Source organism: the organism of the source record quoted next, unplaced genomic scaffold (genome assembly GCF_019419815.1).
Source record: "Pyrus x bretschneideri cultivar Hongxiangsu unplaced genomic scaffold, Pyrus_bretschneideri_v1 Contig73, whole genome shotgun sequence".
Lineage (NCBI taxonomy): Eukaryota > Viridiplantae > Streptophyta > Magnoliopsida > Rosales > Rosaceae > Pyrus > Pyrus x bretschneideri.
Window position 1 is genome coordinate 735,510 of NW_025999813.1, and position 16,605 is coordinate 752,114.

At 37.1% G+C, this 16,605-nt stretch overlaps 2 protein-coding genes across 2 annotated transcripts; both read right to left on the reverse strand.

Moving 5' to 3' along the window:
- Positions 1–226: 226 nt before the first annotated feature.
- Positions 227–2,148, reverse strand: LOC125472782 (AT-hook motif nuclear-localized protein 20-like). Its single transcript, XM_048574619.1, has one exon. It carries the CDS (start codon positions 1,345–1,347, stop codon positions 481–483), a length of 867 nt encoding a protein of 288 aa, XP_048430576.1. The 5' UTR covers positions 1,348–2,148; the 3' UTR covers positions 227–480.
- Positions 2,149–9,597: 7,449 nt separating this feature from the next.
- Positions 9,598–15,132, reverse strand: LOC103967490 (bet1-like SNARE 1-1). Its single transcript, XM_048574641.1, has 6 exons — positions 14,965–15,132; positions 13,939–14,086; positions 11,229–11,285; positions 11,067–11,126; positions 10,867–10,952; positions 9,598–10,055 (listed from the first exon to the last, which is right to left on the reverse strand). The coding sequence occupies exons 1-6, from the start codon at positions 14,976–14,978 to the stop codon at positions 10,028–10,030; spliced, it is 393 nt and encodes a 130-aa protein (XP_048430598.1). The 5' UTR covers positions 14,979–15,132; the 3' UTR covers positions 9,598–10,027.
- Positions 15,133–16,605: the final 1,473 nt, after the last annotated feature.

Sequence of the window (16,605 nt, forward strand, 5' to 3'; positions counted from 1 at the left end):
TGTGAAAGCCGATGCTCCCTCTCCAAGTATTTACTATCTTCGAAGTCCAATCCATCATATCAGGTGATAAACTATTAATTACTGGCACATATAATAAAAAATTAGATCGAACTGAAATCCTCCGCCAAGCAAAATTACACAAATAAGAAATTAAATAATAATAATAATACACTAGTTCATGAACAATTAATTAGTAGCATAACTGAATTAAAGGTCAGAAACCCAATTGGAAACTAGACATGAATTATTATTCTTTTCCTTGCAAACTGAACATCATCAAAAGGCAGCAAATTAAACTCAAAGAAACTAAAACTAAGCTAGCTTTTATATTTTAACATCCACAAAAACACACCCCCAAAGTTTCTCTCCTTCTTTTTAGATCTTAATTCACATCTCTCACTTTCTATCTTGTTTCTAAAATTTATATTTCAATACAACAAAATGAAAATCCCCCACCTCTTCAGTTTCATCTCACTTTTATTAGAAAGGTGGTCTTGAATGCGCCCAATTAGCATAAGCCTCATGCCCAAGATGTCCATGGCCACCATTGGGGATCAGATTTGGAGGCAGATGATGACTGTAAATATTGGGAAGTCCAGATGAAGGATCAGGGAGTTGCTGCTGCTGCTGATGCCCCCCACTCCCCAATTGGGCTCCACTGCTCCCACCACCATTTGGGGAACCTCCATTATTATGCCCTCCTCCTCCTCCTCCACTTCCTCCACCCTCCTCATCCTCCTCAAGAGGCAGCCTCTCATAAGTAGCATTTGCAAATGTTGCTGCCACCACCATCACTGGGCCTGCCGCCACTAGTGACCCCACCACACTTCCTCCAACCACCTGCCCCTGCCCACCGGCTAAATAAACCGTCAGCCCAGTAGATCCGGGAGGGGCAGGACCGGGAAGGAACGCCCCACTCAGAGACAAAATTTCAAACCTCCCGTGAAGCGCCACCACAGCTCCTGGAGCCGCAGGTTGTCTGAGGGTTACGTTGGCGACCGAGCCACTCCCGCTGAGAACACACACGCCTCTCTGCCGCCTCCTGGCGAACTGCGCCACGCTCTCCGCCACGTCAGCGCCGCCGGCAACCTCCATGACGTGACTACGGAGGGAGTTGGGGCTGTCCCGGGTGACGAAGATGGGGGGTTTGGGCTTGTTTTTGGATCCTGGAGGGCGACCTCTTGGCCTGCGGGATCCAATCTCGACTGCGCCTTCTTTGGGCTCATCATGTTCTCTGTCGTCATCATCGTCTCTGCCACTGCTTCTACCGCTGTTGTTTTCGTTTATGGAAATTTCGAGCTCCCGCTGCTTGCTCAGAGTTGGCGAATTGGTGACTACCGGGTCCATGCCCGGTAGCCCCAAGTTACCACTCCACCAGGGGTTCGCCAGAGTGGCAATTGATGGTCAAATTCTGGGAAAGTATAACAAGGAGGACGAAACTAACCTAAATAAGACTATATAAAGACAAGCTCCTCAATTTGCCCTATTTAACTCGTTTCACAGTTTGAGATCACCAAGTCAAATCTATATGTATACATACAGCTCATCAAGAATAAAAATGGAAAAAAGAAGCAAAGGAAGCTTGTGTAACCTTGTAAGAGACAGTAGAAGAAGTTGATCAGAGAACTTGGGGAGAAGAGAGAGAATTAGATTGAATTAATTGGTGATGGGAGGAACCCATTAGAGATTGAGTTACACAGGTGATGAAGATGTAGCCAAATAAGATGAACAGACGATGGAGAAGTGGTGAGATGATATTAGTGGAGAGAATAAAGAACAGATGCAAAAACCCTTAAACTTGATTGATACAATCAATTAAGCACAAAGAAGAGAGGGAGAATATTAATTAAAATTAAGAAAGCACAGTAATACTAATACTAGCACACAGAAGTAAAAGACTGAAACGAAAATAGGATAGTATATTTATATAAAAATATACATAAGTAGACACAACTAATTCAAAATTACAAAGTGTTTTATGGGGTTTGGTGTTTAATAAGCAAGGCTCTGTTATGATTTGGGGGAGCTGAGGGAGGTTATACCCTTTTTTCTTGTCTCGATCTCTTTAATCTCTCTTTCTCTGTGTATATAAAAAGAAGAAGATTAGATTAGTGGCTGGTGTGCTTTTTTTTTTTTTTTTTTTTTTTTGAGAAGGAAGGGAAGGAGGGGGGGGTCTTGGGAAGGGTTAGGGTTTCGTGGGGTCGCGTGCGCGTGGGGAGGTGTCGTTCACACCGTTGCCTGGGGCCCAACAGACATGTCAATCAGGAAGGAGATCCTTTCCGAATTCCTTTTACCAAATCGTACCAATTAATAAATCTGAATTTTTAAAATTTGATTAAACAATTAAAATTATTGTAAGCTTTAAAGAGATCTTTTATTTCTAGCCGTTAAATCAAATTTCAAGAATTTAGATTTATTAATTAATAAAATTTGATAGAAGGGATCTGGAGAGAATTCCTTTCAGTCAATCAGCACTATTTGTGTGTTTTGTCTGCGAGTGTGCATCCGTGTGCGTCACAGTACCAAGAAAAGCTGGAGAGGACTGAAAGTGAAACGAACTGTGGATTTGATGGATGGATGGATGGATTAATGGATGGTGTTGCTCTGGCTACAACTACTTCTTTCTCCATGGCCTTCTTTTTCCTTTTTTTTTGCAGTTTTAGTGTACAGTCTTCTTTCCTAGAATAGGTTGTAACCCATGTTTTCTTTTATTGACACACAAACAGAAAAAGGACAGTATTCATATGATTATTTTTTAAGTAGGGATAATCTCAAAATCCATACATTCGTTATTTGTCTCTCTTTGACCTAAATTAAAGAAAAAACTAATTATTTGACTGCTATTGTGCTACTTTTCTGAAAACAAAATTTTGTACCGTACAAGTCATTGATGTAAAATATCATATAAGACCATCCCTAACTTTTAAAACTTAAAAATTTTAACTTAGAAATATTTTTTTTCACTCCAATCCTTATGTGTTAAATTTTGTACTAGAGATTACTAAAGAATAAATTTAGGCTAACATTTTTAAAGTAAATTTAAAAAAAAAAATATGTAGAATATCCTAATTTAATTTTATGAATATTTTAACTTAAAAATATTTAGATTCCGATAAATATTGTAAAATCACTAAATCGACATTATGAAACTCATGGAACACTACAAAAAAATATGAAACACATAAAACAATATAAAACACATGATAGAATATAAAACATATGAAACACATATAAACCATAATTAATAAATCTTGATTAATAACTATATAAAATTGATACAAGCGATAACTAATAAACATTATAAAAATTAATACAAATGATAACTAATAAACAACATAAAAATTAATACAAAAGATAATTAATAAACAACATAAAAAATCTAATCATAATAAGGGTTTAGGGTTTATGCATCATCATCATTTGCTTGACTTGCGTTTTGACTTCGGATAAGGTATTAGATGGTGGACTTGAGATATAGGAATGAGATGGATCATCATCTTGAAATATACTCCTTGCAACATTTTTTTGCATAATTCTCTTTTATCACGGAAGAATTTCTTCCTATTTGGAGTGTATTTGTTGAGGTCCTCCTTCATTATATGAAAATCGAACATTTCTAGCTCCAATTGTAACTGCTTCTCAAAGGCCAAGCTCATACAAACCGTTTCTTCCTCCCGAGCCTCTCGGCGTTCAAACAATTTTTCAAATCCGAAAGAAATCGTTGCACCAATCAGATCTTGCATCTTTCCTTTTCTCTTTGCTTCCTTTTGCTTATCTCTTCCTGGGGGCCTTGTAAAAGAAGTTGGGGTCACCGAATTGTTACCTTGATTGCTAACCTTTGCGTTTGAGGCTTCATTAGTAAATAATGTTTCCCATTGTTGGTCCATATCGGTTTCCCACCTCGGACAATCCTTGAGGACATGATGCAACTTAAAAGTTTGGTTTTTGGGCATGTTCTTGTATTGTAAATCGTCATTGCTTTGTCACCTTATGCAAGGTATACATAAATACAATTAGTTGCAAAACAAGATTGTGTACATGAAAAATAAACTATGAACAAAGACACTCACCACTTATACGGCACTCCTTCCACTAGACATGTCATTCATGGCTCTCTCCAAGTTTCCCTTCCATAAAGTGCACGATTTGTTGATAACCTTCCATCGATCATAAATACTACCAACTTCCCTTCAGTTGGTGTTGGAGTTGGAATTGAACTTATCAACAGTTTTAGCCCACAAAACTTTTTTATTTTGATTCGTGTCAATGGCACCATCTTCACTAGTACAAACCCATGCCAAGCATAAAGCAACTTCTTCCTCATTTGACCAATTATGACCTCTAATATGATCTTTTGGCATCTTGAAAATTTTGGACATGGGAAGAAAATGAATTTGGAAGATGGTAGAAAGAAAAATTGGAAGAATTGTAGGAGAAAATTAAATTTTGTGTGGGTGTTTGAACAAATACATAGGTATTTTTATAGAGTTTTTGGGTGAATTTTAATTTGAATAATTTTTTTTAAAATTATTTTAGCCGTTAGATTGAGTTTTGGATTGTTGGATCTTTTTAAACCATTAGATTTGATCATATATATTAGATCTCAACCATTGGATTCAATGAATTTATAAATATAAAACCAAATATTAAATACATTTGAATCTAGACCGTTGGATCAACCAACGGTCAGTGCTAGCGAGCACCATTAGATTAAAGTAGAGAGCCAACAAGATCATTATTATGGCTGACAAGTGGCCAACAAGCCCACGTGGGTGGGGTCCTTGGGCTATCGAAGTATTTGGCAACCTGGCATGTTGATGCGTGGGTCACGTGAGACTTGCACGTCTGGGTTTCTATTTTCCACACGAACAAGTGGACCAACCCACTAACCCTGTGTTAAATTCTAGCTGGAATTTGCCCCACTTGAGTTTTGGGTAAAACTCATATTTGGCCCAAGGGTTTGAGCAAGTTGGGGTGGGTTTAGAATCTAAAATTTGAGTTTTACTCCAAAGGTTGGAGTAGGTCTAAAGATCGATGATGAGATAATGAGGGCTTAATGTTGGGGTTGTATGACTTGATACAAGTCCTAAATGAACATCAAACAAGTGTAGCAACAATTTACAATATAAAAGACTTGAGAAATAAAACCTTACGATCTTGATAAGTAGGTCAGGCCTGACTCAAGTGCATTGGACTTCAGTAGTTAAGTTAGGGTAATTTATAGCCCCTAGACCTAGAGAACGGACGTATTGCCTTCCTCATAGTTAAGACTGGATTTCTCCTACCATAATTTATAGTGTGTTCTTTTATGTTTGATCAGAACAGCTTTAGATTTAATTGTTGGTCCGAAATGGGAGAAGCATCAATCGAACAAATTGGTTGGGGTACGAGACAAATAGGAAGCATATGGAACAAGAACTTGGGGACATGAGAAGGATATGACGGTACCATATGAAAACCCCACCAACGCCTAAATGTCGAGAGTGTATACAACATTGTCTATTTAACTAACATCATTGAAATTGTTGAAATGCAAAGAAACCTAAATAATTTAGGAACATCAGAAATAGTACTTGTGTTATAGACATTCGACTAATATGGTACTATGGCACTATGGCAATTAGTATATGCTTGTGCAATGACAAAGCTGCTAGCAATCATGAAATTTAGTTAACAATGAATTAGTAATGGATTTGAAAAAATAACAAAATTAAGAATTGAGTCATGAGTAAGACCACTGATTACAGAATTATTGGCAGCAAATTTGGAAACATCTGATATGCATCCATGCAAGTTGTAGTTAAAATTAAAAAATAGAACCTAATAGATTTATTATGAAATAATTAAGCCCATTGGCCAGCAAAACAAAACAAGGACTGGTAAAAATTCAAATTTGTTTATACTTGAAGCAAGGAGGGAGAAGGAGACTGACAAAGATAGGACAAAGATAGGCTGAAAGGAGCAAATTCAGGAATTGGCATGTCTTAGAGTGCATGTTTCAATAACTGCTAATTAATTCAGCTTGTAATCTGGCGATAGAGATTTAGGGCTGAATCTTATTGTTTCAACTTGCAATCAAAAGTATTAAAAGTTAGAAAGGATTGTGGCTACCCACCCCCAAAGCACGCCCCCCACCCACCCACCCACCCACGCAACCGCACACACACATAATACTACAAGTGATTTACTACTCTAAGATAAATTAAGAAGAGATGAAGTTTTGAATTCGAAATGCAGTGAGTTGAAAAAGAAATCTTATCCACCAAAGTAAACCCATCGCATCCAATCCTAGCCTAACCACACCACCTCTACTATTATAATATTTTTTTTCGGAAATTATTATTAGTATTTCAAAATCTCATTTGACACTCTAAATTTTTTATAATTAGAAAGAAAATTACACTTGTGAGGAGTGTAGAATGATATTTTTGGAATGCTAATAACAGTTCCTTTTTTTATACTATCAAAATATGATACAATTTATTCTTTGAATGTGTTTAATTTAAACAATAGAAGAAATCATTTATTAGCGTGAGATTAGCCATTTATGTTTATCAAAGAAAGTGGGATCCGACATGCAAAGTTAGATTTTGTTGCAATCCAAATTAGGGAAATTGCTAATCTATTGTATTGTTAATCAAAAGGTTAAAAAATTTAATATATGACCGCTTATTATTTCATGCAACATATATATATAGACACCCCCAACACATTTGTAATGTAGAGTTGACGACAATGATATCCAACAAAAAAAGAACAAATGAAATATACATGGTGGAGCATCCAAGGTATACTTTCCCAAAGCTTATTTGGCACCACATCTCACTACCACAAGGAGAAAAACTTGGCTGTTCTCTTTTGGCAATTATACTGTTTTTGTTTTTCCAACTCATCATTAGCGACCTTGTATATGTAATGATGAGTCCTAAATGGAACAAAAGAGTATATTGCCGATGTATGTAAGTTTTCCTTCACATAAAGGTCGGATCCTGTTGTTCCTTCAGCACTGATACTACTTTGTTTCTTTCGCATCATTAGCGGACTGATATGTAACCGAGTTCTACATGAACAAAAGAGTACTCTATTACTTCCGATGTACGTAAGTTCTTTTTTTTTTTTTTCCTTTGTGGTAGCTATTGTTTTAGGTTAATTTTCTAATTGATATATGAGTGTGACATGCATCGACGGTGTTACCACCCGAGTTAAAGAAATTATGGATGGGATAGACGTTCATTGATCTTGATGAAAGAGAAGACACATGGCTCGTTTCAATGGTTAATTGATGGACCACTACGTTGCTTACATCTTAAACGACTAAATTAAGGGATGGTTTCTACATCCACCATTTTATAAATCCAGCGCAATACATATTACATCTTATTTTCGAAATACGACTTTGTTTTCCAATGTTCTTGTTGACAAATCACTAGTGTAAACTACTATAATAATCTGCAAAAATAGAATTCGAACTCAATAGTTTGATGAGACAGACACGTTGTCCAGGCATAGATGTTTACATTTAATCCGCTGCCACATTTTTTTAATTTAAAAAGAAGTTACAACTGTCTAACTATATCATGTATGACAAAGTTGTATTAAGACAAGGGTTGAAAAAGTCCGCAGCTGCTATGCGAACTCTTCCAAATTCAAAAGCAAACTTGGCAAGAAGTTTGATTAACAATTTGTTTGTATTAGTGACTTGGTTAGCATATTTGTTTGATTAGTGACTTAATTAATTTGTTGCCATAATTTACCATAACTGTTCTTCATTTCACATTACCAAAGATAGACTTTACTAGGTTGAATCTCCTAATTATATCTCTGACTGGCTTGATCAAATTGACGTAGAATGTCGGCAGGTTTCCTTGTGTAAAATTTAATTAAGTGTTACTTGGTACTACAGTTTAGTAGTATTCATCTTCATTTGTAAGTACTTGTAAGTGAGAGATTTTAGGTTCGATTCTCGCCAAAAGTGAATTTAAACCATATTATTACTAATTTATTGTGAGGCTAAACTCACTTCTTTTTTTAATGTAGATAATATTATTTGTTAAAAAAACTTAATTATGTCCCACAAACCCTACACACCTAATTATATTATATAAATAGCTATTTTATGGATGCGCCTCATTGTCAGTGGGGCCCAAAAGAAGGGCATCCCCACCTTATTAGCTCATCAATTTGGGTCATGCACCTAATCCCCCTATGGCCCTAATAAAACCTAATCTCTTTATTGGAATACTTAATCAGATGATTTGTTTTTTTGTCTGCAAACTACTACCGGCCACTTGGCCATAAAAATAAAAGATTAAAGCTAAATTGGCAAAGTCTTGGGTTACTGAAAGGAAATTGCAAATTGCGATGCAATTTTAACGGCTTCATCTAAATGGTTACTTTTAAGAGTTGTTATTGACATTCTACGATTATGTTTGGGCAAGAAATTTTCAACAAAAACGGATCTTGCAAGTTGAGCTGCAAATTGCAATGCAGTGCTCATGGCCTTATCTAAATGGTTAATTTTAGGAGCTGTTATTGACAATCGAAGGCTATGTTTGGACAAGAAATTTTCAAGTTTCAACGAATCGAGCTCAAGCATCAAGGAATTGATGATGACAAAATAATTAGATATGATAGATTAGAAAAGTCTTCCACGATCATTATAAAAGGCATACAAGACAAAGTTGCAAATAATACCATCCAAAAAAGGTTTTGCTAATCTCTCTCACATGCCTTTGAAGTACTAGGTCTTTTCTATTCTCTTGTATTAAATTTTTGTTATTTGTTTCCTACTGCAAATTCCTGAGGACTATGAAATCCCACACTTGGATTATTCTCATATCTCTGGCAAAAAAAAAATCTAAATGAAGTGATATGTTGATTTATTCGACTAAATTAACATTTTATAATTAGTAAAGTAGATTATTGTTATAGCCTACATTATCCAACAACAACGATCTTTTTAAATGGTCCGGCTACAATACTACTTACAACCACTGAGCTAACCATTGCATGATCTAACTGTTGCATTGTCATAGCCTACATTATCCAACAACAACAATCTTTTTAAATGCTCCGGCTACAATACTACTTACAACCACTAAGCTAACCGTTGTGAGATCTAAAAATTGCTATTCAAGCTAGATTTATTGTCAAACCTAAATTATCCAACAACATCAATCTATTTAAACCATGATCATGAGCAAGTGCGAAAATACTACTGAATGATAAGTATAGAAAGTCATGTTGCATCCCCTCATGAGGCATGGAGCGAAGTCGCTACAAAGAAGTTTTGAGGTTAATATATTGATAATGGGTTGAGAATCGGAATTGAACTCTCTGAGATTTAATCTCATGTTGTTCCTCAATAGCTCAGTGGTTGAGCGGTCAAGGTTTCGGGATAAAATTTATAGGCCGGCCGTCAAGGTCTTGGGAGTTGTTTTGAGACAAGCATAACGCTTCACAGGCACAACACTAAGTTGACTTTACTACCACAATTTTATAAACAAAAACAACCCAAATTCAAAAATGGCTTACATGCCCTGATGCCAAGTTTTATAGCCTACAGTCAGTTGCACTTGCTCCTACAACGCTTACGACGACGAAGAACTTGCCTTTCTGTAAATCAATTTCTAATTAACATCCATACATCAACATCGACTACCTCATAAATCACCCCGCCCTAACCAACAAACCGAACGATGAGCTGCATTTAACTTTCCGGTAACAACATAGGGCCGTGAGATCAAGAAAACCGTGCAACAGTACAGGCGAGGGTAAGGTTTTATAAATGTAAAGCGAGAAGCAAATGTCGCTTATGTGTTACTGTACAATTTAACAAGCAGCTCAGCTCCAGCGGCTGAGCAATCCTTTCAGGCATGATACTCTATATAGAGAAACGAAAAATGTTCCTGCTGATGATCGCTCTCAGATCGTATTTTCATATGCTCAGCTGTTTGAGAGAGATACATTTGCAACACATTCTTCGCTTGATCAAAAATTTGAGATAAAGAGCTTGTACGATTCTGGTTCAGCTACGCACGAAGTATTTGCGAATCCTGCAAACAAGCAGCAAACCAACATCAACCGCACAATTTGATTAAGTTATCATGATTCCAAACATATGCGACCTTTCATTGATCAACTTAATCATCAAGCCACGCATGAATGATATGGGGAGAGTAGTAATGAACTCCCAAAATAACAAAAGCCTCTTCAACGATTAAAAGTAGGGGAATCAGTTCTAAGAATTCTTACATAAAAGCCTCAGATCGAGGAACTTTCTGGAATTGACGGTTGTGGCTTGCAATATCAAAGACATTTTAACAATCCATACAACTCCATACCCATACAGTTTCGTTTTCTTTGGAATGATTCTACGCGTCCTCTTTCTCAGCAACTGGGGTCCTATGCAGTCTATGATCTTTCTTTATTACCCATTATCTTGAATCTACTATTCCTTTTGTCTTTCTCTTTTCTAATTTTGGCATGACCTTAGATCTTCATTGCACATTATCCCACCTTTTCCTCTTGTCCTCTTCGATTACTGCCGCCCCCTCACTTTGAATTATTATCCTCATTCCTAAATCCACATTCATTAACTAACAAAAACACATCTTATTCCAATTTCGATCCTAGCTTATAATAACACATCCATCTTAACATCTGCATCTCACACCCTCGCCCACCTACATCCACCCGCCTTGATACTTCTGATTCTCGCCTCTGACAACTCGTTCATCAGTCAAAAGCTATCTCTATCAGAATAGTTGAATGCAATTCACAATTTTTTGAGGCCAAGATATCCTTCCCCATTCAATAAAAACATCAATATTGCAGTAAGAGAGCATATGAATAATGATTTTTTACCTAAATAGAATGTATATGATTAAGAAGAAAGCCACAAAATATGCCACAAGTACACACGTTCTCCGGCTGGATTTTTTCTCAAATACCTACATAGCAAACAACTTCATCTCTCAGACCATTGCCCATAAATATATATAAAAATGAAAAAAGAGAGGGATGAAGGCAAAAACAAGTTCGTGTAGGAGATCTAGTTTAGGTACCATCTTAAATCGATCCATTGTTCCAGACAATATACCCCTTGACACATCCATGCTATTGCCCTGGTTTTAAAGTATAATCAAACAAGTTCAAACATACAAACAATACTAGAGAAAAAGAAACGTCTAACAAGTAGAGTATGTTTAATAACCGTAGAAGCATACCATACGGTCAAGCAAACGATTATGGCTCTCCACCTCTTCATGAATATCACCTGTTAACTGCAAATCAAACATTTAACTCTGTAAGATTAAAGATTGATCAAACCCTGCCCAACTCCATACCGTTGCATTAGTATACCATCAACTACAACTTCAACTTCACTTTCAGTAAGAAGAATAGTATCTAGCATCAGACCTGTCTAAATCTAAGCATAACAACAACAACAACAATAAAGTCTTTTCCCACTAAGTGGGGTTGACTATATGAATCCTAGAATGTCATTGCGCTCAATTCTATGCCACATCTTCCTAGGTTTTCCTCTACCGCTTTGGCCCCGAACCTCTATGTCGTAATCACATCTTCTAACCGGAGCGTTAGTAGGCCTTCGTTTCACATGTCCAAACCACCATAACCGATTTTCTCACATCTTTCATTCAATTTAAGCTACTCCTACTTTACCTCGGATATCCTCATTCCTAATCTTATCTTTTCTCATGTGCCTCAATTTCCGCTACTCCTACTTTACCTCAGATATCCTCATTCCTAATCTTATCTTTTCTCGTGTGCCCACACATCTAGCGAAGCATTCTCATCTCCACTACACCCATTTTATGTATATGTTGATGCTTCACCGCCCAACATTTTGTGCTATAAAGCATTGTTGGCCTTATTGTTGTCCTATAAAATTTTCCCTTGAGCTTCAGTGGCATACGATGACCACACAACACGCCGGATGCACTTTTCCACTTCATCCATCCAACTTGTATTCTATGGTTGAGGTCTCCATCCAACTCTCTGTTCTTTTGCAAGATAGATCCTACGTAGCGAAAACAGTCGCTCTTTGGTACTTCTTGATCTCCAATCCTTACCTCTAACTCATTTGAGCCTCCGTTTGCATTGAACTTGCACTCCATATACTCTGTCTTTGATCGACTTACGCGAAAACCTTTAGATTCCAACACTTCTTTCCAAAGGTTAAGCTTCGCATTTGCTCCTTCTTGAGTTTCATCTATCAACACTATATCGGCTGCGAAAAGCATACACCAAGGGATACCATCTTGAATATATCTCGTTAACTCATCCATTACCAATGTGAAAAGGTAAGGACTTAAAGATGAGCCTTGATGTAACCCTACAATTATAGGGAAGCTTTCGGTTTGTCCTTCATGAGTTCTTACGGCAGTCCTTGCTCCGTCATACATATCCTTTATAGCTTGGATTTATGCTACTCATACTCCTTTCTTCTCTAAAATCCTCCAAAGAATTTCCAAATCTATAAAGACCATGTGCAAATCCTTTTTCATATCTCTATATCTTTCTATCGATCTTCGTAAGAGATAGATTGCCTCCATAGTTGAGCGCCCTGGCATAAACCCGAATTGGTTGTCCGAGACCCGTGTCTCTTGCCTCAGTCTATGCTCAATTACTCTCCCCAAAGCTTCATTGTATGACTTGTTAACTTAATACCCCTATAGTTCATGCAATTTTGTACGTCGCCCTTATTCTTGTAGATAGGCACCAAAGTGCTCTTTCACCACTCATTTGTCTAAATCTAAGCATGCATTAAAATATATCAATTGACATCAATGACAATCGATGACATTTTGAATGTATAAATAGTAAAGAAGTCAGCAAGCGTATGATCAGGTGCATGTAGACTTATGCATGGTGAACAAGCAAGCTGTGTCTATTCGTACTGAAATCGAACACACTGCACATGTTCTGGGGATTTTCAAGGCAATTTGGCACTCACCCTGGATTATTCCTGTACAATTATTCGAGGATAGTATATATGCATCATAGAAATTTATCCAATGATGTTAACAATTGAGCGTACTAAAACCTATTGGCATTCAAAAACATTATGGTAACTAATAACAGCATAGACCAAAAAAATTAGAGTTGGTTTACAGGGTGGCATAACGATTGACCTGAGTTCGGTCAACAAAAAACCAGACAGAAAAGGCATCTGAATATGGGCCAGATTTCGGTGAACCCTTTCATGCTTATGCACCAAGCATGCTGTTTTGATGAATTTTAGTTATTACCATTCATAGGAAAGTCTGTAATTCTGTATGTTCTATTAGCACCCTTGAATAGATACCCTACAATTTTTCAAGTCCTAAGCAGTTGACACATTATGGCAACAGAATATATACCCACTTTCTAAAACAGCAGGGCTCATATGAACTTATGCAATGTTACGTAAAGATATGTTCGTGTCTACAACAACAACAAAGCCTTGTCCTACTAAGTGGGGTCGGTTGTATGAATCCTAGAACGCCAGTGCACTCGGTTTTGCGTCAAGTCTTCCATTATCATTAATTACTCCACGTCTTTTCTTAAAGTCTCTTTCAAAGGCTTCCTAGGTCTTCCTCTACCCCTTTTGCCCCAAGTCTCTATCTCATAATCGCATTTTCTGATTGGAGCATCTGCAGATCTTCGGTTCACATGTCCAAACCACTTTAACCGATTTTCTCTCATCTTATCTTCAATTGCAGTCACTCCTACACTTGTATTCTATGGTTGAGATCGTCACCCAATTCTCCGCTCTTTTGCAAGATAGCGGTGTCTAGTGCCTCAGTCTATGCTCAATTACTCTCTCCCAAAATATTTTCATGTCTCATAGAATATAAGGCATGTTAAGATATTTATGAAACAAAGATTCAATGCAACAAATTTAGCCGGTAAAGAGATCTTTATTGCACTCACTCTCTTCAGAAAAACAACTCGGTCTTGTAAACTTTGCACGGACTTGTCATTGTCATGCTCATTAATGTCGTGGGAGTATGAGGAGGAGGCCCTAAGACCACCTTCCTCGAGGCCATCCAAAAGGGATGCTTTGGAGGAACGGTGCTCCCTACAAAAAGAGCAAACATAGTTAAGTATTAGACAAATGTACCTGGGGACCACAATGTGTCTAATTATTTGACGATGCAATACTGGCTCAAAACTACAACATATTAGGGGTTGACACCACTACCTTGAACAAGACTCAAACGTGCCCGTGCAAATGAAGTTTAAAATTGTCCTAGCACCGGTTTGTGGCCAGGGCTTCTAATTAAACGAAAACTAACGCGTTAAATAAAGTTAATAAACGCATAATAGTAGTACGAAACAACAGAAAAAGCATGACGTTTGTAGTATTTATGGACTAGGAATGCTTAAAGCAAGTACCAAACAACTGTCGTAACACAACAAACACAAATCTAAGGTATCGGAATCTGGAATGATGATCACAGCTTATAGCTTTCAAAATTTCACCTTACACAAATTGCAAACCAACATCTTGTCCCCTTTTTCACAGATTTCCTTCCGACTAATCCAGACTATTAGCAATACTTCTATCCTAAACATGTAAATTAATTAAACCAACACTAAATCCAATCAGTATTTAATCTCATAAAATAAATGGTGGTGCTATCCACACAACCCTTTTTACCTTTCACACACACCCCTCTCATCGGATAAATTTGATTACAAGAGAAAAAAGGGGTGTGTGGATAGCAACACCCAAAATAAATTAACCTGCATTTTTAAAGTAAACCAAGATTAAGGCCTCAGATAATCTCAAATTGAGCTCCTACTTGGTGCTAATTACAAGATCTAACCAAAAAATTTCGAAATTAATAATAAAATTAGCAACACAACATTGCGTTCACAGAGAAAATAAATGCTGAAGCTGTTAAAATTCGCGATCCTGATATATAATACACGTTCGTATCAGAGAAGACGAACCTTCTGTAGCTCATTGGCAGCGGTGTTGGCAGATTCGACGTCGTTTTGCGACGGAGTTTGGAGAGTGTGAGGGTGAAAGCTCGAAATGGTTGATCCTCCTCCGTTTGGTTGCTGAGAAAATGTGGGAAAGGAAAGGAAAATGAAGAGGAAATGTGAGGAATTGATTTGAACGGAACGCAAAGGCAGTTATTGGCAATTCCACGTGGTGCCTTAAATTGGGCTTGCAGCCAACAGGCCTTGGTCCAGAAACTTTTAGGATAATGGGCCTACCTATTCTTTCGGATAATCTTTTGTTTTTTTTTTTTTTGGGTTACCCACACAGGTTAAAATTTGAACTCTCTGTATTTTACACCCTTCACATTTGAAGTCGTTTTTAAATCGAGCAATGAGATTTGAACTAACCGTATTTCGCTCCCTTCACATTTAAAGTTGTTTTATAAGTGAGCGACGAGTTCTTGATTTTTCTTTTTTTTTTCTTTTCTTTTTTTTTTTTTTTTTACATTGCTCTTTGAACATCTAATTAGTCATGAAATTGATGAGTTTTTTGTCAACATGGGGCAAATGTTGCTTACACGTTAGTCTACATAAAGATTTCACACTCATCATGTTATCAATTTAATGATGGATAACACAACCAATTTGTAATACCCTGGAAAAATTTAAATATATGAATTGGATATTCATAATTATGAATATGTGAAAAGAATTGAGAATTTATATTAATTCATAAAAGTTTAGTTTTAAATTAAACTAGTTACGAGGTTTAAAGTTTGGACATTAATTATTTAAAATACGTAGACCTTTCGAGGTCAAAATTTATATTTTTGAATAGACTCGATCTCACAAACGCGTGGGCACAAACCGTTTGTTAAACGGAGTTAGAACAAAGAAGTTATTAACGTTTAAAGTCAGGGATAAATTGGTAATTTTAAACATCCTTAGAAGGATCCAGAAAATCTGGAGTCATGTGACATGCCACATATGTGGCTGAGATGAAAGGAAGAAACAAAAATGGACGAAACAAAAATGGACGATGGGGATTGAAAGAAAAACATAGAAAGGAGAGAAGGGGAAGGAATCAAGGTGGGATGGCCAATGGGGGTAGAGAGGAAGGAAAGGAAAGGAGAGAAGCGAGAAGGAGGGAATCCTTCGACCCGGTTATACACACAACCCGACCCGGTCGGATCTTTTGATTCCGGCTACCTTAGACGACATGAAGGGTGTCAAATTGATCCTTACTTCAAACCCAATCATTCCCTCTTCCTAGTAAACCCAAAAATAATAATAATAATAATAGATTTGACCTTGAAATTAGGAAAAACACACCGGTGGGTGCGGCGATCATTGCTCAGGATTCCCCAAATATTGAAATGTTTCCATCAAATTACTACCACCAGTAGGCTCCCCTTGAGGCCTGAAACAAAGCCCATGCGTTGGTTGGGGTATTGGAGTTGTTTTGGAGTTGAATCAAGAACACCCAAATTCAAGGGTTTCCGGCGGGTTCGAGGCAAATTGGAGCCTTTCCAGGCTAAATTGGACTTGGCCTTAGGTATAAAGTTTGTTCTACTCTTTGGGATCTTCATTTCTGTAATTTATGAGAATTTTTAGAAACAGCTGAATTTTCCGGCCAGCCGGGGCGGC